Below are 24630 nucleotides of genomic sequence, written 5' to 3' on the forward strand. Positions count from 1 at the left end.
AAGTCTACCAACCAGCGGAGCTCATTGCCTTCGTTGGTGTACATGTATGGAACATTTACACTACCGGTCAAATGTTTGGATGCACCTACTCATTTATGGGTCTTGCATTATTTTTATACATTCTACATTACATTCTTCTCTCTAGCAAGTTAGACGATGGGGACAATTTCCAACAGTCCTGAAGTTTTATGCTGAACATTTTCTTATCATTCACTCATGTTAATGTGCATCATATGAAGTGGCTTTTGATGATGACACCAGAGAACAAAGCAGCCATGAAGGTAAAAAGAGTGACACTGAAAAAAACAGATTCATCAAACATACTTCACATTCTTCTGATACAACAAATACTAAATATATTTCTTGTATTGGATTCTTCAAAATGGCTCCATCTTAGTCTCCATAACCGCCACAGAGTAGGTGCGTCCAAACATTTGAATGGTAGTGTATATTTGGAAAAACATGTGAATAATTGAGCTTTGCTTCAAACATTGGCACATACAGACAAGGACAAACACTTACAGAAAAAATAATGTTACTTGAACACAAAACGTATCAAGTGAGCTGGGTTTTCATTGAAATGTGGCTTCGATGTATCTGCAACGTATCCCTGGATGGACCGGTGTCGTACAAGGGCACGATGTTCAGAAATAAATCCAGAGAGCCGGCCTGCTGACAGATCCCTGAGCCCTGCGGTCACGCGGGGCGCATCGGAAAAGCAATCAGGAAGCCCCACGATCAATTTCCCGCTCTCAGCCCTCGCAGCTGCCAAAAATGGCTCTGGTGCGGCGTTACAAAAGACATTAAACTGCCATCAGTGTTGGGATGACAAAAAATTGAGGCGGGTCAAGGCAGAATTAATTTGGCCAAAATGCCGAGTTAATAGAAACCCTGGGCTGCCCGCCCACACTCAGTCCCTTACAAAAACAAAAAAAATCAGATACGGATACGTTTCCTTAAATCAGATCTGTATATATATATTTATGTGGGCTTATGTGTGTGTATATATATACATACACACACACCTAGTTTCACAGTATGGGGAGTGTTAAATCCTCTGTCCCTAAATCAGAATAAAAAATGTACCTCTTTTGCATATTTAAGATTATGTCTTCTGTAGCGAAGCACTACAGCTACGACGAGAGAAGAGAATCAGCCGCGTGACTTTCACAAATTTCTGCGTGGACCTCGTTGTAGAGATCCGACGCATTAAGACCAGAAGGAACGACGGTTTTCTGGCTTTGGGACGCATGACAGCAGCGTTGTGGATCTTCGCTTCCATTCGTGAGCAGCAAGGAACTCGTTGCATCTCGCCATCAGCTTCCTGGTTTTATAGTACAAAAGAAAAAAGAGACATTGATCTATTGCTTAATGTGACCTCTGGCACTAAGGCCAGCTCTGGGTCTCTGGTCCTTAGGCCAAGGTCCACACTGAGTGCCGGGGTTAGCCAAAGGACCGGCTCCTTAAAAGCAGGCGAGGATTCTGTGCTAACTCAGTCTCTGCGTCCCACATCCAATCAGCTCGCATCATAACTCATAACTGAACTCGGCCGCCCCCTTCAGAGGCCGCGGACGTCGCCAAACTCTGCACAGATCTGTGTTCCTCTGGAGCTGCATCAAAAAAGGGAGGACGTGGGAGGGTCAGTTCGTTTCGGCACAGTCCCGCTGCCTTCATCGGGGCCCAACAGAGCCCGGCTCCTTGCTTCCTGTTCGTAGTGGTTCTCTCGCGGCTCCTCAGAGCCCGTTGGACCAGCCTTCCCCCCAGCACGCTCCCCCTCGTCAGTACATGTCCCGGTAGATCTCCTGCAGGAGGGGGTGCAACGAGGTGTCCTCTGTCTTCTTGATCTCCTGCACCAGCTGGGCGTGCTCCGTCACCAGCTGCCTCAGGTCTGCCAGCTTCTGCAGGAGCTTGGGGAAGAGGAAGGCGTCGTCGGGGTGGTTGGCCAGCAGGTGGAGCCGCAGCACCTGGACAATGTCCTCCTGCATGCGCTCTATGTGGGGCACGTTCACCAGGCCCGGCCGGTCTGGGGGACAGGAGAGAAACGGGTCAGAATAAGAAGCCCACTTGTGTGTTTATACTAGTGTTCTGTAATGAAACACAAAATACACACAGATGTATATTAAAACTAATGTATATTTTTGAAAGGGTCAGTGGTTGGACTAGCGGTAAAGGAAACAGACACGTAATTGGAAGGTTGCCGGTTCGAATCCAAAAAGGTGCCACTAAGGTGCCACATTTTGAAGTAAGAACTTCTCAAACTGCTCACCTCCACAGCAGATGATTGCCGCCACAAACAGCGCCAGGTCACTGTCATCCAGCTCCAGGGCGTTGAACTTCATGGCGAACTGAAACTTGGGCTCCATCATCGCGCTGAAGGGCCGACGCAGGCTCTTGAGGAACTCCCGCGTGATGAAGCCGCTGCCGTAGGCTACCAGCAGGCCGTCCTTATTCATGCACGAGGCCAGCATGGCGAAAAGTGCTTCATACACGCCGTACTTCAGCAGGGTCACCTGATCGTTAAGGTCCAGGGCGGTGAAACCCGGCACGGACTTGGCGAATTCAGTAAGCTCGGTCACCGTCTCCACAGAGGTGCACTGGCAGCAGTGGAAGATGCGGACCTCCACCTCCTTGTGCTGAAGACCCGATGCTGAGCTCACCATCTTGGCCACCAGGGTCTGCTCAGCTAACTGAAGGGTCTCCATGTCGTGAATGACGAAGGGCTGTTAATTGAGTGAAATCAGTTACTCATCCATTATATTTACTGTAGAAGCAGAATCATTACGCTTGAACATTATGTAATGTAAAAAAAAACAAAAAACAAATACAATGAAATGAATGTTAGAATGAGCTGAATGTTTGGAGTCTGAACCCCAGCGTATGAATGACGGTGATTTAACTGGCAGGTGTGATGTTTGACATCCGGGCAGGTCAACCTAATCTAATCGTCCACGCTCATTCACTCATTCCATTCATGCAATGACATAAGAAGAGTAATTTGTACACACCGTACAGGCTGTACAGTTACAGTAACGCTGGAAGCTGCATAATGAGCCAGCAAGTCGTGTTTTAACCGTAATCAGAAGGGTGCTGGTTCGAATCCTGATCTGCCAAGGTGCCACTGAGTAAAGCACTGTCCCCACACGCTGCTCCCCGGGCGCCTGTCATGGCTGCCCAATGCTTAGGGGGAAAATATGGAGAATTTACTAACAGACCCCACTGAGTTCTGTTTCAGTTCCAATTCTCTTCAGATCCACCCATCCAAATCAGGGTTATGTGGAAGGGTCAACAGGTACGCACTGAGAGGGTCTGAATGCAAGTTAATGTACAACCATAGCGCAATAAGTGAAGATGAAATTACTACGGGTATTGCACCATGTTTATAACAGCAGTTCTCAAACTTCTTCATTAAGGACAATTTTCATTTTTTTTTAAGTTTTTTTGCATGTTTGTAAAGTGTTTGTGACGTTAAACATGTGTAGAACTGTTTGGACTATAGTTCTGAAGGGGTCAACACAAAACAATTACATAATTTAGAGTAAAGGAATTATTATTTCTATGTTGAAATGTTATAAGAAAAAATCCCACATAGCACGGCCATGATGAAAAAGGCATTTGGCTCTGAACTTTCCCAACAGCTGTCCCAGACTCCGGGGAATTGTGACTATCCACAGGACGCTACATGCAAACATGTCTGACAGTAAAGTCGCTGTGGTGTTGGAGACTGACCCCCTGAACTCCTCCCATCTAAAACCATGTCCGACTAGCACAGATGTACAGATTCTGTCTGCCTCACACACCCCGAGCTTAACTGTGCAGGAAAATAATACATGTTTAATTGTCTGTTTTAACATTTGATGGGTAACTTGATATTGTTAAAGAGAAAATGCAATCACATACATTACCAGTAAAAAGTTTGGAGCCATTTTGAAGAATCCAATACAAGAAAAACAATTCGTGTTTTCCGCAGCAGGAGAAAGTGAAGGATGTTTTTCATGGCGGCTTTGTTCACTATTGTAGTCATCAAAAGCCGCCTCATGAGATGCACATTAACACGAGTGAATGATAAGAAAGTGTTCAACCTTCAGGACTGTTAGGTCATCCAACAACATCCAATCATCTTAAGGTGGTCAAGAGATGCTAAGAGTGTGAAATGCTGCCATCGCAGCAAAAGCTCCGTGATTTGGAGAGACTCTAATGCATTGTTCGCTATTTTTTATTACATAACCTCATGTTGTATTTCACAATCCTGTGACTTCAGTTTTTTGGTATAATGTAAAAAATGCACGACCCATTAACAAGAAGGTGTGTCCAAACTTTTGACTGGTAGAGTAGTCATCATTTAATTAATTTCCATCATTTATTAATTTCTTTCTGGATTAATAGAGTTTTTTGATTCTGATTCTGATTGATAATCATCATCATAATCACACAAACCTGTTTCTTACCGGTGTGCTTGTCTTGCCTGTCAGGATGGTGCGTGCCTTGGCCTTGTTCATGTTGAAGTTCTTCAGGTACGCCTCATAGATCTGCTTGGCCAGGGTCTTCTGGTCAGCCAGCTGCGGGTCTTCCACCTCCCTCTCCCCAGTCAGGATCTCGGCCTTCAGCTTCAGCTTCTCTGACTGTGGCATCCGACCAAAGCGAATGGCTGGAGAAGGCAGACGGAGGCATGGTCAACCCTCCCAACTTCAGCTGAAACTCTTTTAACATTTGAATTTGCCCTCCAAATTGGTGTTGTCATCACACTAAAGTATTGAAGAAAGATGTGAATGTGCATGCATTGTTCCTGCATTCTAGCAGCGAATTCTTCCAAAATGTGTGGTTGAAGCTGGCTTTAGAGTGCTTTCATGTGTCGTAAAATAAAATAAATCATGGTATTTCACATGCTGCTGTTGTTCAACTAAAGGAAGTAAATTTCCTCCACTTCCTGTGACTGCCAGAAAAATGCCAAAAATCTGTTGTTTCATGCTGTTTTTTTTTTTTCAAACCCGATTCACCCGTTTCCATTACTAGTCTCTGATTATTGAAATGCAACCAAGCCTCCTACAAACAAATGATGTGACTTTAAGTAGACAGCCAGACAGACGGACGGACGGCTGTGATCTCAATTACCAGACTATAATGCGATAAACTCCCTTCTCAAGTGAATCCCTCAGCGAGACGGCTGGACGTGGCATCGCGCTCCATCTCTGTTACACCACCACTTCCTATGTCCCAACACGCAGAGACTCGTGCAGTACTGAAGCATCTGAAATACGAGTTGAAATGTCTACAGAAGGAACCCTTTTGAAATGTTCTCCTTTGAGGAAAAGGATGAAGAAACTGCTGTTCCACAGAGCCAGGACAACCGCCGTTTCGCTCCCATCAGTTTTTTTTTTTGCACAAGCAACAGATTTGATTTCTAAAATGTGAAAAGCACTCAATCCCAAGCCAGGGGTGAGTCTGGTGAGGTTTGTGTTGAGAAGCGTGGCAGCAGGAGACCCATTCCAGCATCCATACAACACTCCCACATCCCTCTCAGACCACACAATCCGCTGATAATCAGATTAGACCTGTACCGGTGCAAAGCCTTATCTCACACACACACACACACACACACACACACACACACACACACACACACACACACACACACACACACACACACACACACACACACACACCAGGCCAAATGCACACGCTACACTGGTAAAATAGCCTTTACATGAGTACAAGTACATGGAAACACACAGCATGAATCTGTTCCTGGTACTCTCCAATGCGGCAGACGCTGAGCAATACGGTGCCGAGTGGAAACATACATTTGCATTGTGACAGTTGATCCAATAGAAACAATTAATTATAATTTGTCCAAATTACATTCTTCAATTCACATGCCAGTGAGAAATGAGAGAACCCCTGACACACATGCAATGCATCATTAACTACTACAAGAAAGTCATTTGGCAATAAAAGTAATTTTATCAAAAACCATAAGAGTTCATTTGTAAAACTTTATTTAAAAAAATGCTTGAATTGTGTGTATAATGGTCAACTCATGTCACCCTCACTGTCACTGTCTTCATGGTATTGTCTGCAATGGGAGCGATCTCTGATATACTTGAGACCTAGAAACTCTAGCTAATGAAACAGCAAAAACACACACGGCATACAAATGTGGTACGGACGGTGATTTCAGACACCGCTAACCTGCTGAAATTAACGTGGCACTACATGAAAATGCTCGTCTTTTCGGACAGAGTAAGCACGTTATAACTCTGTAACCATCAGTTAAGTTTAAATCCTGGTTACAATAAAACCAACGTCACGGGACGTCAAAGTCTTGTTGACCAAAGGAAGTTGACATTACCTTGACCGTCCCCAAGGCCTGACTTGTCATTATGTCTGAATCAATAAGGAAGGCGATAACGTTCCCTGGGAAGACATTCCCTGGGCAAAGTACAGTGTGAGCCAGCAGAGCGAAAGCCTAGAGCCCTGCTGGGAGGGGTTGGGTGTATAGATGAGGAGGGTCAGGATGGCGAGTGAATGTGGAACTGCAGCCAGGACGTGATCATAATGTTGAAAGACCCAATATGTCTAAAGAACACGGTTTACGTCACTGATGCCGTATTTCTCCCCCCCCAAGTCTGTACGGCTTCTACATGTAGACTGTCACAAATTAGAACAAGAGTCGCTCCTGCTTATACCACTGTGTGGTCTTGGGAATGCCAGTTTTGTATTGTTGCACATTGCACAACGATCTTGGAGTAACACTAATGTTACATTCCTGTGTCATTTACACCATCTTCTGTGTACTGTAAAAACCAACTTGTCACGACTCATCCAGCGTGTTGTGCCGTTAGCCCTTTCTTGTTTCATTCTTTGCTTGACAGACAAGCAAAAAAAATAAAATAATAATAATTTTTTTGATTAACATGGCTGGTCTATGAACAGTGTGGTTGGCCTAAATTTACATTGGCTTTTGGTGTGCTAGGAATGTATTGATACAGACCGCATTTGTTTACCCAAGAGTCGAGGGAAAGAAATGTGCAGAATGCAGAAACGCAGCTGTACGAGCAGCACAGTTTACAGTTCTCTCGCTGGGAACCAGCGGAGAGTCTCTGGATGTACAGCTCTGCTGCCCTTCACTTTGACTCTTCTCGGCCAACACAAGAACCGTGGGTTATTTTGAATCCTTAACCAATCCAGGGGCACTGACCTGGTTCCGGGCGGTGGGGGTCAACATGCCACGATGTAAATTTACACAAAGAGGGCAGGTACACACAGTGTATTTAAAGGCCAAAGACTTTGACACTGACATAGCAGCGGCCGCTAAGACTAAGGCGAGAGCTGCTGCAATGCGCGCTGAGGTCAGTTCGACCGACATCTGCCGAATGACCTCCAGCCGCAGCCCAGCAACTGTGGAGTCTGAGGAGGACTGTATCGGCCCACACCTTCATCTGATTTAGTTTAGAAAGGACTGGAGTTGACTAATATTACATAAAGAACATCTAGCCAGCCACCTGAGAAACCTTGAACAGAAAACTGGCAACCATCAAGCTTAAGCCTGAGCGCCACCATTACTGATATTGATTTGTTTTGCTATAAAAAAAAAAGAAGGCAGCATTTATCCTTCTATCAGTGCACGCCTCATGTTTTATGGATGCGGCCCTCTTTGCCGTGGGTGCCACTCCACTCACAGAACAGAACATCCTCTGCAGGGTGCAGATATTGTCTCTAAATATTGCCTTTACTGTGTGACCGAGGAGCACGCTCCTCCCGTTACTCTGTTGCCAGGGCTTCACAGCCTTCGCTTCCGATGCATACTGACCCCCTACAGTACCTGCATTATCAAGCCTACTGTAGGAGTTTGTGGGGCATGCGAGTGAGTGTGTTTTGTGTTTATATCTTAATGGGACCTAATGTTTTGCCCGGCCCCGAACAGATAAACAGGCTCATTTACCAAAGCTAATGATTTAATTAATAATATATTCTTGCTGTTTGTAGTTACACATGTATAGCACATATGTTACACTGCTATTATCATAAGTCCTGATAAAGTGTGTGATTTACCATTGTGGGACATGCCCACAGACAGGCACTTCTGGAAGCGGCAGTATTGGCACTTGTTCCGGTTCTTCTTTTGGATTTTGCAGTGGCGCTCGCACTTGTCATACTCCAGCTTGAGGCGGATGGTTCGCCTGAAGAAACCCTGCAGGTGGCAGAAGTGGGATCTTGTAAAAATATAAAATAATCATGTCATAATATGGGCAAAAAAATATTATGTAACAAAATATTAATGCATCACTACTATGCGTCATAACACATCACATTGAACTACCCAGCCATTTGTTAAAACTAGACCAACCTGCAAATTTTTACTGTATCATATAAGGGCCAGTAAATCACCAAACAGCCCTATAATAAGAAACAAAGAAATGCAGAGTTCCTCCCCATGTCTGCTTAGCTACAGTAACTCATGCTCGCCTCTATAGGTGCACAGTGGTATTACAACACAGGACTGTCACCGCTAGCTCCTGCAACACGTTATACAATTTCAAAAACTTATTATTTATTTTTTATTTTTTATCTTTTAAGCTAAAATTTACACATGTTCTGTATGTTCTGAAATGTTGTGTGTGAAAATAAAATGAAATGTTGTGTGTCATGTTATTTCTTTCCCTGGAAAATGTTCAGCTTTTTCCAGGGTAAAAGAACACTGGGGCAATAGGCCACTTACCGCATAAGTAGGCCAGCTCAAATGCTTACTGTATATATATGGGTGTGTATAAACAGCTGAAGAGAATTTAGTGCAGGGGGGAGGGGGCTGGGGGCTTGTTCGGACTGAAACTATGTCCTTACATGTGTTCTAACATGTTCTCAGGTATCGTGGGAATTCCTCAGCAGCTAGCATAACCCAATGTGTTCCTGCAACCGGGAGAGAATTTTCATCTGGGAGACCTATCACTGCACTCAGATTTACTTTCCAGGCCTTGTCCACACATTAGGGCCTCCAGGATCCCAGCCGCTGGTGTACGTATATCACCGTAAATTAGACTTGCAACACTGCAGGCCATCACATGTCAAGTTCGATTTTCCAAAGTTGCACAATTTGGCGGGGCGATGTCGTGTCACCACCCGAAGGCAAGTGCCAGCTGTGAGGACAGCATCGGAGCTGGCAGCAGAGAGCAGGCGGGGGGGGTTAAAAGTTGCTTAATAACCTATTAGGCCACACTTTATCCCAAGACGTCTTCCTGCAGTTTTGAAAGCAGGATTAGTGTTTTGAGAGCGTTCCAGGGCCGATGGTGATGGGCTGATAGGAGGGCAAGGGGGAGTTGAGTGCATCTGTATCCATGTGTTAAGGAAAGACGGGAGTCTGTTACGCAGCGGTCCAGTGTGAGGAACATGCAAAGGTCAGACACTTGGACCAGCACACATCTGGGCGTAGCACAAGTCTACCGAAACTGTCTACTGTCTGACTGTCTGGAACAGCACATGTCATATGTGCATGACCTTTGTGAGGGACTTTGCCCAATATGCATGAAATGTATTAAAAACGCTCCAGGAAGGACAGAGAACCAAAATTCCGTTAGATTATTCTGCATCATCATTCACAGTTTCACATTTGCATCTTTGCAATGTGTCCCTCTGATGAATTATGTGCCTGCTAATGCATGCCTTCCTGTTTAGGGACGGTGCAGGCCTTCCCCCATTCCCAACAGCCTTGGGAGTACAGGACGTTTGCTCCTCTCTGCAGCCACGACCTGCCTCCCCATCCCTTGCTCAACGAGTTGGCTGGGACTCCACCCCATGGCAAATCACGTGGCTCGAGCTCGGACAGCGGGTGAGACATGCCATGCCTGCCATGCACTCATCTGTCCCTCCGAGTGAAACTCGGGTACACTCCGGCCTGGCTGTAACAATGTCCCTGGGTGCCTTGTGAAGTGTTGCACTGGCGTGAAGTATATTCCAAAAAAGCCTTAATGACTGTGACAGCTTGCCAGGCTGGTGCCAGCTCATAGAGAGACATAGCAGAGACGGCACATGGGGGAAATTCCCGGTCCCCAGATGACCTTTGTATTTTTCCCAAAGGAAAAAATGCCTCGTTTAGCCCATCACATGCATGTATTATTAGCAAATGTATAAAGTACCTTCTTGCTGCCATGCGATCACACTGTCAGCATCCCAGGGTCTGTTGTGCAGGAATTCATTTTTTTTTTTTTTTTTTTTTGCAATAACGTGATCCTATTCTCCAGTTACGGATTCCACTAGCATTTATTCAGTCAGGTTGAAATGTAAGTGAAAAGGAATTCGCTGATGGACCTGACCTAGCAGAACTGTTTCAGACTGCAGAAACACCTTAAGAAATAGTACTTGCTCTGTGGAAAGTCATATAAGCCATGAACGAATGGGTGAAAAAGCAGAGAACAAGGGTTTAGTTGGGCTCCACTTGTGGTCATTTCATTTTTTTTAAATGTTTGGAATGTGAACATTAGGCCAGTAGAGGACAATACCTTGCAGCCCTCACATGCATGCACACCGTAGTGGTATCCTGAGGCGCGGTCTGCACACACACGACACTCCAGATTCAGGGAGGCCGAGGAGAACTCCTCGGACCCGGCCGCTGTGCCGAACACGCCGGACGACGGGCTGGACGCTGGAGTCAGGGGATCTGTGTAAACAGGGAAGAGTTAGGTGCATGGGAGGACACACAAACAGAAAGGTTCCCACACACATCAGCGGTGATTCATTCATTTGCATTGGAAACAAGGACACCTGCAGCTGACTTTATGACAAACAGCCGACCGGCCGCTGCAGAGGCCGGAGACCTTGCTTCCTTCCTGTCCTCTGGCACATGAGCAAGAGTGGAAAGCGGCTGCAGTCAGGGGACGAGGGACGGCGCTTTTTCCAGCTCACATGCAACCGCAGAGTCGCTGGCGCGCCAGTCATTCGCACCGCCGCGGCTCAGATAACGACAACAGAGCCACGCTCTGGCTGGAGCGGCAAAAGGAACCCAATGGACAGGGTTGGACAAGTATCGGTGTTAGAGGTTAGTCATGTGCCGCGGGCAGGTGGACTATTTTGGCAGTCGTAATGATATATCGCCTCTTCCGCAGCAAACACGATGCACAGACCCTGCAGCAGTGTAGTGCTGTCTGGTGGCGAGAGGAATCTAGAACCTGTTTTCCATGACATCACCACCACCTTTTTTTCCATGCTGCTCCTGTCTAATGATTGTTGAACACTGCACTTTGCCACACCCAGTTTCCTTCAAAAGAATGACTTTTTATGAATGCCTAATGAAAGGTCCCACGAGTGCAATAAGATCACTCACGATTGATAAAAAAATATATACTAAAATTGGTTGAGAAACATTGCTCTGGAAAACAGGGGTCGGCCGATACGTCCTCACTGGTTTCCTGAGGAAATCTAGGTCAGGTGGTCTCCAACAATAACCGATAACCTCTAAGCACAATTCCAGATACCGGGGGTTACGGGTTAAACGGGGCCAATAACTCAAACAATAAAACTTCTTGAACATTACTGACAATCAGAGGTTAGCACCGCACCAATGAGCTTCATTTAAGTAAGTCACTTTAAAAGTATATTTCATCTCTTTAATGACTATAGAAATTCGACCATGTAGCACATGTAGATGTACATAAAATTAAGACAACTGACAGAGCTACCCACCCGGCCCTTTTGGCTGGTGTGTAATTATTTACACACCAGCAGGAGCAGGAGGTTGCCGGTTCGAATCCCGATCTGCCAAGGTGCCCCTGAGGTGCCAACGAGCAAAGCACCGTCCCCACACACTGCTTCCCGGGCACCTGTCATGGCTGCCCACTGCTCACCAAGGGTGATGGGTTAAATGCAGAGGACAAATTTCACTGTGTGCACCGTGCGCTGTGCTGCTGTGTATCACATTGACTTCACTATTTCCGACACCCAGAAGGAGAAGGCTAGAGGCATGATTGTCAGCTCTCACATTCAATAATAACCCTCCTGTCAATAGCAAGCAGCAAAATCCACAACAATGCAGATTATCAGCACTTCAATGCAAGCATTGGGAATATGAAGTAAGTGACAGGCATAATGATGAGCCATATATTCCTGTTTAGGTTAAATCACGTTTTTACCTTGAGATAACGATATGATCACTGTTTTTCTGACTAGCAAGTCGATGCAACTAACAGGCCAACATGTCATTGCAGTGTGTACCTATCACTGTGGAGCTCTCTGACGAGGAGCCCAGGCTGGAGGAGTGGTATTCTGGCACATCAAAGGTGCTGAGGGTGTCGTCATCGATGGACTGAGAGATGTCCTGCAGGTCCTCCATGCCCCCGATGAAGTCCCCACACAGCGGGCTGTCCAGCACCGAGTCCTCCAGAGGAGACGGGGGGTTGTAGTAGCTTTCCATGTCTACCATGATGGTGGACAGGGCCAAGGACCAACTCAAACATCAACCTGAAGGGAAAGAATAAAAAACATTCAGTATTCATTTCTAAGGAGATTACCAGCTATGAGGACGTAAGAATAAAGCCTGGGCCAATCGTTTAATCACATGATATATTATTATGGCATATAATAAAACGTCAAGTGTAAAATATGAATGCTGATAAATCACTATTCATCTTACTCAACCCAATCCGATTTTTTTATTTAACATTAATTTTGTCCCTTTTCTGCACTCATAATATCCACAGAATGATTTTTCTGGACCAAAATGAATCACTTTAAATGATATCTGTATGTGTGTATCTGCAGTTTCATTGTGATCTTTAAATAAATAAGTGATTCTTCTTTATCAGAATAAATGAGCAGGGGACACCATTTGACGCCTATATGCCCGCCCAAGCGGAGATCCAGGCCCTGATATTAACATAGTGTGTACAGCTGAGCTTCAATGGAAAACATTACTATTAGCGATGCCACGGGGCCCAGTGCTATGTGGACATGTTTATTTTTGACGTGTACCCTCCCGGGGCCTATTCATAGGCACTTCTCAAAACGCTCTCTGACGCTGTTGGCGTTACACCCGCACCAATTTGCGATGTTGTAAGAGTAAGTGGAGGGCCCTACAGTGACACTTCACACAGCAGCCCCAAGGACGGGACAAGTTTGGAGCTCGGGACGTATCGCGTGTCATAACACCGGCACAGGGCCCCAGATACGAGCACCACCACCTCAGAGCCTCAGATGGCTGGTGAGGAACGTGCTGGGAAGGAGGAACCGGAGCCTGGCCCAAACTGAGACCAGCTGTAACCCTGCCCTCTTGACGGCGCACGCTCTCCGCGCTCAGCGTCCAGCTAGAGACGAGCTCTCTGCCAATGATTCACCCTGGTCTAACTCCCTCCTTGGCCAAAACCATTAAGTTAGGTGATAATTAAGTCGCTGCATGTTAGGAGATGGACGTTTGCGGCTGAGAGGAGATTGGCCGCAACCTTGATCCTGTAAGCAAGTCGCGCCGAGGCCGAGTCATGTGAAAGTCATGCACCTGTGCCAAGGCTTTTCCAAAACACCGGCCTTCCGGAGTGCAGGGACACTTTAACGCTGCCCTTTCATTAATCAGCCTTGCACCGCACTACAAAACCACAGATTATGTAACTGATGCCAGGTCGAAGCAAAATATGCGCAATGTTACGTGAACGAACTCCAGACAAAGGACAGGTTCATTCATGAAATAAAAATTGGTTCGATCGATCGAGAGGCAATACTGGGGTTCGAGCTTTGCACTGTTGGCCGACATGCGGATGAATTACTGTTATTGTTACACTGATGCCGTCGTTCGCATGAGTAACGCGACACACACTCTCCCGCAGGATTTGAACAAGTGGATGCAATGTTCTTATCCTTCTTCAATAAACACATTAGTCAGGCATTGACGTAATCGGACATTTTGCGTTCTTACGCATTGTTACTTAGGCGTGATAGTTAGTTTAACACTTATGTCAATCATCATTTCCCCCCAAATGATGATACAGTACATGCATTATTGCATGAATAACCTTCTATTACCCGTATATACCTTTATGTTCTAAATGGAAATATTTCATATGCAAGATAAACAGCATGTTATGCCTTCATTATGTTGAATTTGATCAGTGTTCTTGGCATATTCCCAGGTCGTGTCAGGAAATATTTTAATCCCACCTGACTGAACTTTATGAAAACCTTGTTTCTAACAACATGCCATGGTTTGGCCTGAATGTCAACATTAAACACACACACACACACACACACACACAGCACAGACTCCTTGGGCAGAGTCTTTTTTTTTTTTTTTGAGACAGTTCTTTTTAAAATGGGGCTGAGGGGAATGAATGAAGAAAAAAAAGAGGAGGGGACATAAGGGGAGCCTGAAAGAAAAAGAGGAGAAAAAGGCGCATGGATCTCTAGCAAAAACAGCCAGGCTTTGTCCCATAAGGGGCACTGCAGCTAAAGGGAGGCGGGGGGAGGGGGGTGTTATACATTCTTACGCCGGACACACACTCTGGCACACTACACACACGCTCACAAGCTTACGTATATGCATGCTGCATGCTGAACGCTGAGCTCAGGACGCGCAAGGTCACAGAAAGCGGAGCGGCGGTGTGGGGGGAGGGTCCGAGCGGGACGGGCAAGATCACTTCCTTCGCTACCGTCTGTGATCATTAAAGGCCCGGTGTTGCTTGCAAAGAAAACCCTGCAGCGGAGGGAACGTATTCATCCCGGCCGGGTTCATTCTTTCAACCCTTCGGCCTCAAGTCCCTCCACCGGCTCGTAAAGCAGTCAGCAGCCTGCTGATGAAGGGCCTCCGACAGGCCGCATTTAAAGATGCCTGAGGCCCACCGCTCACCATTCTTACAAAAACGCAACCAGGACACACTGCACTCTGAATAACCCCCTCTGCGAAGACAAAAGGAGCTTACACAGACAGATACAAAGTTATCCAAAAAAAGACCTGAAAAGGTTCACTTCAGACTTCAAAAACTCCTAAACAGTAAACATTGTTTTAATTTTATATGTGTGTGTGTGTGTGTGTGTGTGTGTGTGTGTGTGTGTGTGTGTATATATATATATATATATATATATATATAATTATACAGTACTGTGTATGTATGAATGTGTGTATATGTATATAAATATGTATACAGTACTGTATAATTATGAAAAAGTGAAAGTGGTCATAATTTGAGAAAAACTCCAGATATCTAGATGTGCTGGAAGAAACGAGCGTTGGTCTCTCCTAACTCCTCCTACAATCAAAAGTCTACAGATGTAGAACAATATTGCTTTGCTGCTCAGAGAACATTAGGATAACACAGCCTCTTTCTCTACACACATAATGCCATTATTTAATGAAAATGAGTACATTCTAGTCTAGGTAAATTAATACATTTTCTTCTTATACCAGTTTTCACTGGTTTGCATTAGCGCCTAAGACTTCTGCACAGTATTGTGTGTGTGTGCAACCAGGAATAAAGAGCATCCATCTTGGATCCCAGGAGTTGTTGCATGTCAGCCAGGCAGTGAGGACAACTCCACTGGGTTTAATGTTAGATGCTTTGTGGCGAGTGGTCTGAGTTCAGACAATCCCCCCTACTGAGGATGGGATGACAAACCAACCAAGTGGGACTTTTCCCCGGCTGTATGGGGTCTAGAGGTGACACAATATACTGCCCTAAACAAGATAGCATAACCCACAGAGTACACAAAGAAGGTACTCAAAAGTTAAGAACACACAGACGAACACACATATGTGTAAAGAACAAAAATGCATGGCCCGTGATTAAACATCCGTGTGGCTCTTATCGCAGCTAGTGTAGACTTTGGGGCCTGGGAAATGCCACTATTGCTCAGACAACCGACCAAAGGCCAGATGGCAGCGGAGTCTAGCGCTGACTGGCTGCGGTGTGCGGTGCTCTCAAACGCTACCAGGGTCACGGTCGCCGCGACTACATGTGTCGCGGCCGATGACTTCGCATGGTGAATTTGACTAGGTTTCAAGCGATCGTGTCCATGAGGTGAGGCTTCATTCAAGCTGAATGACTCGAGTGCTCGACAGTTGTTCACTGCTCTTTCAACCCTTTGTCCAGCATCCCACACGTTGTCCAATTCTTCAGACGTTCTTCTCTATGCAATAACTCTGGGTCAAAATCAAAAGCTGACCTCAAAGTAATACAGTACTGCCACACATATATCCAGTAGCTGAGAGGAGGGCATCAAAGGCCTCATCAAGAAGCAGAACTTGCCCCCTAGTAAACTAAACTATGTCTGCATATAAAAACACAGTATCACTCTAAAACCAGGTCTTCAGCCCCTTGATCCAAATCCAATCCGGACCTACTTTTCAGTTCTGCCTGGTCAGTACTGAATCTGATTGGCCACAGAATCTTCACATCTGACTGACAGGTAGAAGAAGGGTGGTAAGTCAGCAGTGCCTGGACCTAGCAGGCCATAAATCGAACCCTTTTTTCCTTCAAATCACCCTTATAGGGGGTAAGTACTTTTGTGCAGTAAAAGCTAAAAACACATGTGCGCCAATGGTGTTCTCTGGAATAAAGGATGGAGTTCAGTTCCTATTCGATTTTATTTTGCATTGGTAGCCTGTTCCTGTACTAATCGTCCCACATCGGCGTGTTTGCATATGGCCACGCTATTGCTCAATGTATCATTTAGTACACTGTGGTCATGGGTAAATCAGGATTCACTGGTCACTCACATCCTAAAGTGAACCTAAATTACATAACTAGCCAATGTGCTGATAACATATCAAACAGACCCTTTCTTCAGACGTTCACAGAGAGCAATTCCTGCACCGTCTACCGAGGCTAAAGTGCCCTTTTCAGTCTTCAGGAGGCATGGAGAAAAACGTATTTTGAGAGATTCTCTTTAATTACAACAGAGTTGGCACAAGCTCAGCATCTCATAAGGATAATTAAGACTTGAAATGAACTGAGCATGCAAAATGCACTGGTGCAAAATGTAGTGGTGAGCATAGCTGCTTCCCAAGCAGTTGACCCGGGTTCGATTCCTGGCCAATGCAGTCGACCCAATGCAGTTGGCCTAGTGCCAAAGGAAGCGGCCCCGTAATCAGAAGGTTGCCGGTTCGAATCCCGAGCCACCAAGGTGCCACTGACGTGCCCCTGATGAAGGTCCCGTCCCCACACACTGCTCCCCGGGTGCCTGTCATGGCTGCCCACTGCTCACCAAGGGTGATGGATTAAAAGCAGAGGACACATTTCGGTGTCACCGTGTGCTGTGTTGTGTATCACAATGACAATCACTTCACTTTCTTTCAAAAGTATCCAGTTTAAACATATGTTATATCACCTCAAGGTAGAGAGTACACACAGTGTCATCAGGAGCAGGCTTAAGAAAAGTCTGATGGCCCAATGTAAACTCACCTCTCCAAATCTCTGCACCCTTGGCATGGCAGAAACGCGAAGGACGCCTCCTTTCTCAGCCCGTTGGAAATGTTTACAGTTGAACCAATGGCAGCCACGAGTTCAAATCCAGACGCTCACAGACTCACCACTTCGCCTGCTATCTACTGCCTCTTATACACTGGTCACTGTGCGTCCCCATGCTTCAGCTGGGATTTGGCAGGGAGGACGCATTTATTTCTAAACTAGTCCGCTGTGCCGACTGCCGACAATGTGTCCCTGTCCAACTGTAAATTTCCTCAAGGTGAACAAGAAGACAGTGAACCGAACTGCCGTGAGGTCAGGAGGAAGCTGGGCACAGTTCCTGATTATTTCACACAGATTTTACACATAAGGAGCAAGACAACCACTAGAAAGGCAAATATTAAATTGACTTTTTTTTTTTTTTGCATACGCAAAAGATTAGGGTTCCAAACCAAACCAGCCATGAACGTGAGGCAATTTCCTCCCGGAGATGAATTCTGCAACCTGCTCTGTTGCACCCGAGTCTCTGAAACAAACGTGCATGCGCGAGTGCCAAAAAAAGAAAAAACACAAAACACAACCACACTCGCCCGCCACAGCACCTGTGGAGCGTCGCATTGCAGATCCCGGCCGCTTAGACAGAGGCATGCCACGGCTCATGCAAACTGGCATCTGCCTTACACTCGGCCAACACCATCCCTGTCTGCCAAAAGACGGGGCAGTCCAGGCGCCGGGGTGCATCTGAACACTTGTGGCGCTGTCCAGAGCACAGATGGGCAATTGAAGGCCCCATTATACAGGTCCTGCTTGATGCCTGAACTGGTCCTGAAGGCTGTAAATTGGTGCGCTGAATAAGACTGTTGCCACATCATCTAATGTTAGTCCATTAGCTAACTAGGATAAAGTGTCTTTGCAGTCTTTGGGAGGCGCAGAGAAGGCAGAGCCTTTTGTGTATTTTGCGACATTTCTCTTGGGTGTCCATTATTTAGAATGGCGCTCACGCAAGCTCAGCATTTCATAAGGATAATTAAGGCCTGAAATGAACTAGGGCACCATGAACATAACGCAACGTCACATCCACTAGTTTCCCCCCTTGAATACTGGAATTAAATTGTTCCTCTTCATCCCAGCAGAGAGAGCGTTTGTGATGGTCACTGAGTGTAGAGAACGCAGGGAAGCGGAGGGAAAAAAGCAGGTGGGGTAGTTAGTTCATCTTGTGCACGCTACAGATAACCTGTTTATGTATATTCAGAAGATGTAGAGATGCTATGACATTAGCGAACACGCCCCATGCAGTATGTCTTATGTCCAACCAAGTCCAACACCTTAGTTAACAAAATATGGTTATTACATAGCTACGCTCCACTCATTCCTCCTAGCGGTAAAAAAAAAAACAGCTCCTTAAGATTGGGAAGAAGGCAGGGAAGCAGTGAGGGTGATCATTGTATCGCCCAAGGACTCTGGGCCTGTTCTACGTGGGGTCACAAGCTTTTTAAATGGTTTGAAAACCCATATGTTCCCTGAAAGTTCTCATCCCAGAGCGAAACAATGGCAGAACAGAACAGAAGCCCCTCCCCATTCCAACCCCCTGCAGAAGCCAAGCAAGCCAACACTTGAAAAGGGGGCTTGAGAAATCAACAGGTTTATTTGTAGAGCTGAATTATTTATTTGCTCACATTAGTGCAACTGCATGCAAGGAGTGAAGGAGAAACAGACGCTCTTCCCCTCGGCCAAGTAGCTGGGCTGTTGGCCCCACTGGCCCACGAGATTCCGGGCCCAGGAACATTTCAGGAACAGCTTCCATGCATCCCCAAGGAGGAAACATCTCGCTCCAATACCTAATGAAGCCTCAAACCCCGCAGATATTCTGCCAACTACATGGCCACAGAAATGGGGACACTTCTTTCACTGAGTGCAAGTTGAGCTTCCTGGGAGGGAGCAGCTGACGTCTATGGCAAAATGCTCATTTTATCTGAACTATTCAATGAAGGAAGGTAGTTGGCACCTGAAGAAAAGGAAAGAAGAAAATAGAGCAAATGAAGGGAACACAGCCAAGCCAATTCAGACCAGTGGTGTCAGAGGACGCAAGGGCTCGAACACCCACGAACAATTGTGTGCCGTCATTGTTTATTTATGGGCTGAGTGTCCTTCAGTCATCCATTTTTCAGCAAAATCAAGGGATCGATGAGGGGAGGCCTTTGGGTTTTTGTGTGTGCAATGTCTTATGAGATATATACAATTCCTATTTACATTCTGTAATAGAAAGTGAAGTGACTGTCATTTCGAAACACTGCAGCACAGCACACGGTGACACAACGAAATGTGTCCTCTGCATTTAACCATCACCCTTGGTGAGCAGTGGGCAGCCATGACAGGCGCCCGGGGAGCAGCGTGTGGGGACGGTGCTTTGCTCGGTGGCACCTCATTGGTACCTTGGCGGACCGGGTTTCGAACTGGCAACCGTCTGATTACGGGGCCGCTTCCTGAACCGCTAGGCCACCGCTGCCTTCTAATGACCAATCCAAAGACTGAAAAATATGAAATAACACGCATGAGGTTTTGGAGTAAAAAAAAAACTTCACACTCTTGGCTGTTTTTCCATCGTCCTGAAAGAGTTCCTGTGTTGAACGCTCGTCTGTTTTTTTCCCTTCACTCCAGTTAATCATCATCTCATGAAGCTGCTTATGACGACGGCCGTGGTGTGCAGAGCCGTCAAGCAAGGTGAAGGCGTAAAAACCCGTTTCTGTGTAACGTTCTTCATCATTACCCCTGTCGAACGCTCCATAGGGGTGTCTAAACGTTTCACTGGTGGTGTGCTCACCCGCATATTTTTAAATGCTTCTCACTTGCGTTTCCAGAGGCCATGCGGCACAATTAACGTCTTGTTGCGAAGCGGCGCAAAAAAAAAGAGGGGGATTACTTTTGTTCGCGTTTCGCCGGCTGGATTAGGGTTGGATCGCGTCAGACGTGAGGTGAGAGTGACCGCGGGTCCATATCCACCACGGAAGCAGGCTGCCATGGGACACAGCGGTGATGATGTAACCTCCTTGCATCCCACCCTGGTGGCTGTCCACCAGGTCTGAGCTTAGGTCTCGGGGTCAGGGGGCACTAATCCTGGGCCAATATTAGGCCCGTGTGACGCGTCACCCTGCATCATTAGCTCCCAGACAATCTGCTCAGAACTACTTATAGTAAGTCTGCCCGTTGACATATTGCACTCGCCGGAGACGGTCCTAGGTGGCGAAGAAAACCACGGCCGAGCGGAAGACTCGCATCAAAACGCGGGCAAGAGCACGCCAAAACACACCCGCCTTTATTTACCCCAGCAGAGCTACTTCTGGAATGTGGTTATGGGCTTACTGGCGTGTGTCGAGACAACAGTGCGGACAGGCAGCACAGAAAAGAATATAAGAAGGGCAACGGAACGTCCAGCAGTCCTGAGTGTTCCATTACATCGACCTGCAAGGATTCTACTGGTCAATGTGTGCTACAGAGAGGGAGAAAAGCAGCCGCAACAACAACAACAACAAAATCGCCCTCACCGCGGTCTGTTGATAGACTCAAAAGCGACTGGTTGTTAACTGAACCTGAAAATCCTGTTTTGGAAAAGTAAAAACCTGCGCCCTTCCCCTCCCGTGTTTCTTCGGCTGAAAAAAAAAGCGGCGTTCCGATGTGAGCTTCCGGAACTCGGACCTGACCGGAAAGCACCTGGTAAACGCGCAGCACGTGCAGCTGCACATGGCGAGGCGGCCAGCTCCTTATTCGTCAGAGGTGTGTCCTGTCGTCGGAGGTGTGTCCACCGCACCGGTTAAAATGTTCGGCCTTCAAACAGGACAACGCATCACGTGTGCGGATGCTGCTGGCCCCAAAAAAACCAGGGACAGGCTAGAAATGGGATGCAACGTGTCTCACTGCACAGACCTGCTATTGCAATGTTGCGCGGAACATAAGACGCCTCAAAACAGGATTAACCGGCGGCCACGCTCCTTTGTAGCTGTTACATGTTTTGCGATCAATTAAAAGCTTTCTCACCGAATTGCACTTCCGCGGAAGAATGGAAGCCCCTTACCTCGGAACTCGGAAAAAGAAACGGTCACTTCCAGTCTTTCGGGGATCAAGCGAGACAAGGACTCGGGGCACGGCGCTGATCCCTCCCTGCAGAGCACGCGGCTCTCGGCTGGACAAACAGCTAGAAGCGGTGCTGAATTTGGACCTTTGAACCATCTGCAAGCTCCACGTCAACAAAGCCATGACAACACTGAAGAGAGAGCGAGAGAACAGCACCACTGAGATTTATACTTGCATTGAATTGCACTTTTCTATACTTGTTCTTTGCCGCTTTTAATCTCATTGTACACGCGTATGGAGACAATAAAAAAAAAAAAAACACAGGCATTCTACAAGCAAGTGCTTGTATTCACAGAAGGTGATCACATTCTAAATATTTAATGTTACACCAAGATGAGTTGAATCGTCATAAGATGCGATCGTTCTGGGGACCCGTGTTTAATCATAGGGCAGAGATCTTATCCTTTTACGGAGAACTGATGAAACCTTTCCAAACGCAGTGGATATAAAGAGCGTAAACATCTCTGATAAAGACGTCAGGTTTTTGGGGTGTAAAGCAATGAGATCGCTTTATACATCGTGTCACGTCGCTTAACGTGACAACCATCAGACACTTTTCGGACGTCTGCTAGAAAGCTGACAGTGACCCCAAGCATACTTGCAACTCAACAAAAGAATGGCTTCACCAGAGTCCCAATCAAAAATGTGCGGGGCTGCGCACAAGAGATGCCCTCGCAATCTGACAGGTTCTGAAAACCTTCGGAAGGGGGAGTGGCCAAATAAGTCGAGATAAGTTGCCGTGCCGATACACTCCTACCCAAGAAGGCTGAAAGCTGTAATCAAAGGGTGCACACACTTATGCAGGCAGCTTATTGTACCTTTTTTTTCCCCCCCACAACAAATACATGCGCTCTCAAGCACTGACCACGAGACCCCACGGTCCAACGCCCCCTGCACCCCAACCAAGCTGACAGACATGTATTGGTGGATCTTGCATTCTTATTGGCTGGCACGATCTATCATTAGGTGAAAGTCGATATGTGTGCCCGCCCACAGTATTTGGAGGGCCCGGCTTAGGAATTTGTCTTAGGCAACGGGCCTGCAGCGTCCCTTCAAAAAAACACGACGCCCTTCTCAGCTCCACCTTTCCTCAGCCCGGACTGCTTCTCTTCGGGTTTCAATAAATTGCACAGTAAATGTACTATAATCACTTTTGAGGACAATTAAGCACAGATTTTCCGAAAAACGCAACGATTAGGAATTGCTGCGACCTTCCTCTAATTCTAAAAAAAAGAAGAAGAAACGTCTGCATTCCTGCAGACTGGGGTCCCGAATCAGATCAGATCTGATTCCAGTTGGGATTTAGCAGGAACAGACCGTCTGTCATTGGCGGAGAGTCCCATTTTTATCCTCAGGGCACATGTTTGTCACAGGATGTTTGAGGGAATTATGAATCAAAGCTCCATGTCAAATATATTAATTTGGCGTGGGAAAAAAAAATACGTTTCTTAACGTCGCAAGCAAAGGATCAGGAAATGGCAGATTTCACGCCATCCGCTTCATCTGTCATGGAGCTAATTTTATCATACGGTGGTACGAGTTCAGATGTGTTGCAAACGTTCTCTCGTCGGCAAGCAGCCCTCGACACACAGTTAATGAAAGATAAGCCACTTACGACACAGAGTCGGAAGAAAGCCGGTCCCCCCTCCCCGAAGCGCCACCACGGACCCTCGTACAAAAAGTTCTCAGCTGATGACCCCCCCCGCCATCCCCGGGCTTAACCTTAACCCTTCGCCCCGAGACAAACCACTGCAGTAATCCCACTCTTCATCAGGGGCCGGAGATAAAGATAGAATAGGACCCGAGACCCCTGTGGTAGACCCGAAGGTCACCGCTCACGGCAGTGGAAGTGGACATTGTTTAAAAGCACTGCTTTCTACGCACTTAAATTGTCATTAAAGGTGTGTGTGTGTGTGTGTGTGTGTGTGTTTGCCGGTAAGCTTGAGCTGTGCCTCCGGCATCTTATTACAGGTTTTGTTTACTACAGTCTGACCCAATTATTGCAATATTATTTCAGCCTGAAGTGCATCAGAAGTGAATTAACAGGTTATTTTGCATGAAAAGAAATGACATATTTTATATATGTGTGTGTGTGTGTGTATACAACAATAATAATAATAATTATTATTATTATTATTATTTTCTTTTTTACGCAAGTGTTGGCGGTATTAAACGTGATTTCACCAAAAAAAATGAAAAGTAATATTTTATGCTGCAGGCTACTGAGCAATAGGCGACATTGGCAAATTAAAAATGAAGAATAATTAGCCCTGAACGACCCCCCGTGTTCCTGGGGTCACTGTCGTCACAGAAAGACGCTTCGTGACGCGTCGGCTTGTCTGTCATGTTTTTATCTACCTTGCAGCGCGCCGTCCGGTCCAAGGACGCCATGCCGGCGGGAGTCGCGTCGGGCTGCGGAGCTGTCGCGGCCGAGGCGGCGGGGAGGGGGCGGGAGAGGAGCGGCTCCCTTTACGCGCGTCCTTGCTCGTCTCCCCGCGCAGCGCCGCTGTCACGGTCCCCACTCGAGCCGCGGCCGGGCGACAGCGAGCGCGACCCAGCGGCCGGAAGTGACGTCGCGGGCGTCACGTCACACCCCCCGACACACCTTGGCTTCCAGCGAATGGGAGCTGCGCGGCCGGTTCCACGGAGCAGGACGCCCCCTAACAGGCGTCCACTCCCGCGCGTCCGCCCGCGTTTCGGCGTCAAATGCACGCAGGCGACGCACTTTGCGAACACACCTCACAGGAGGTCCGTTCGCTTTTCGCTGCTGAAATCAAGCCGTTTCATCACTTTTCTGAGATTCGCATGATAGTCTTTTGAATAAATCAATGTTTAATGAAATCTTTGAAGACTTACTGGAGAATTACTGCATACAGTACAGACCAAAAGTCTGGACACACCTTCTCATTCGATGTGTTTTCTTTATTTTTATGACCATTTACGTTGGTAGATTCTCACTGAAGGCATCAGAACTATGAATGAACACATGTGGAGTTATGTACTTAACAAAAAAAAGGTGAAATAACTGAAAACATGTTTTATATTCTAGTTTCTTTGCTCTGATTACTGCTTTGCACACTCTTGGCGTTCTCTCGATGAGCTTCAAGAGGTCGTCACCTGAAATGCTTCTCCA

General features: G+C 46.6%; 1 protein-coding gene across 4 annotated transcripts; it reads right to left on the reverse strand.

Moving 5' to 3' along the window:
- Window positions 1–331: 331 nt before the first annotated feature.
- pparab (peroxisome proliferator-activated receptor alpha b) lies at window positions 332–24063 on the reverse strand. 4 transcript variants are annotated; one of them, XM_028957695.1, is made up of 8 exons: window positions 23856–24063; window positions 21439–21627; window positions 12199–12444; window positions 10491–10648; window positions 8050–8188; window positions 4446–4645; window positions 2267–2720; window positions 1779–2023 (listed from the first exon to the last, which is right to left on the reverse strand). In XM_028957695.1, the coding sequence occupies exons 3-8, from the start codon at window positions 12404–12406 to the stop codon at window positions 1779–1781; spliced, it is 1404 nt and encodes a 467-aa protein (XP_028813528.1). In that variant the 5' UTR covers window positions 12407–12444; window positions 21439–21627; window positions 23856–24063. The 4 variants fall into 4 exon arrangements, with proteins under 4 accessions (XP_028813531.1, XP_028813528.1, XP_028813529.1 ...); XM_028957696.1 differs by lacking the exon at window positions 21439–21627; XM_028957697.1 differs by lacking the exons at window positions 21439–21627; window positions 23856–24063 and adding an exon at window positions 17367–17497.
- Between the last annotated feature and the right edge of the window lie 567 nt (window positions 24064–24630).

The sequence above is a fragment of the Denticeps clupeoides genome, chromosome 17 (genome assembly GCF_900700375.1).
Source record: "Denticeps clupeoides chromosome 17, fDenClu1.1, whole genome shotgun sequence".
Taxonomy (NCBI): domain Eukaryota; kingdom Metazoa; phylum Chordata; class Actinopteri; order Clupeiformes; family Denticipitidae; genus Denticeps; species Denticeps clupeoides.

What these genes read in the sequence shown, in the direction of transcription:
- pparab (XM_028957698.1), bottom strand. Translation starts at nt 12,406, where the DNA reads ATGGTAGACATGGAAAGCTACTACAACCCCCCGTCTCCTCTGGAGGAC. An exon ending in TGTGGGCATGTCCCACAATG is followed by an intron (nt 4,646 to 8,049) that starts GTAAATCACACA and finishes TGCCTTCTCCAG; the next exon opens with CCATTCGCTTTGGTCGGATG. An exon ending in GGCAATCATCTGCTGTGGAG is followed by an intron (nt 2,024 to 2,266) that starts GTGAGCAGTTTG and finishes CCTGTCCCCCAG; the next exon opens with ACCGGCCGGGCCTGGTGAAC.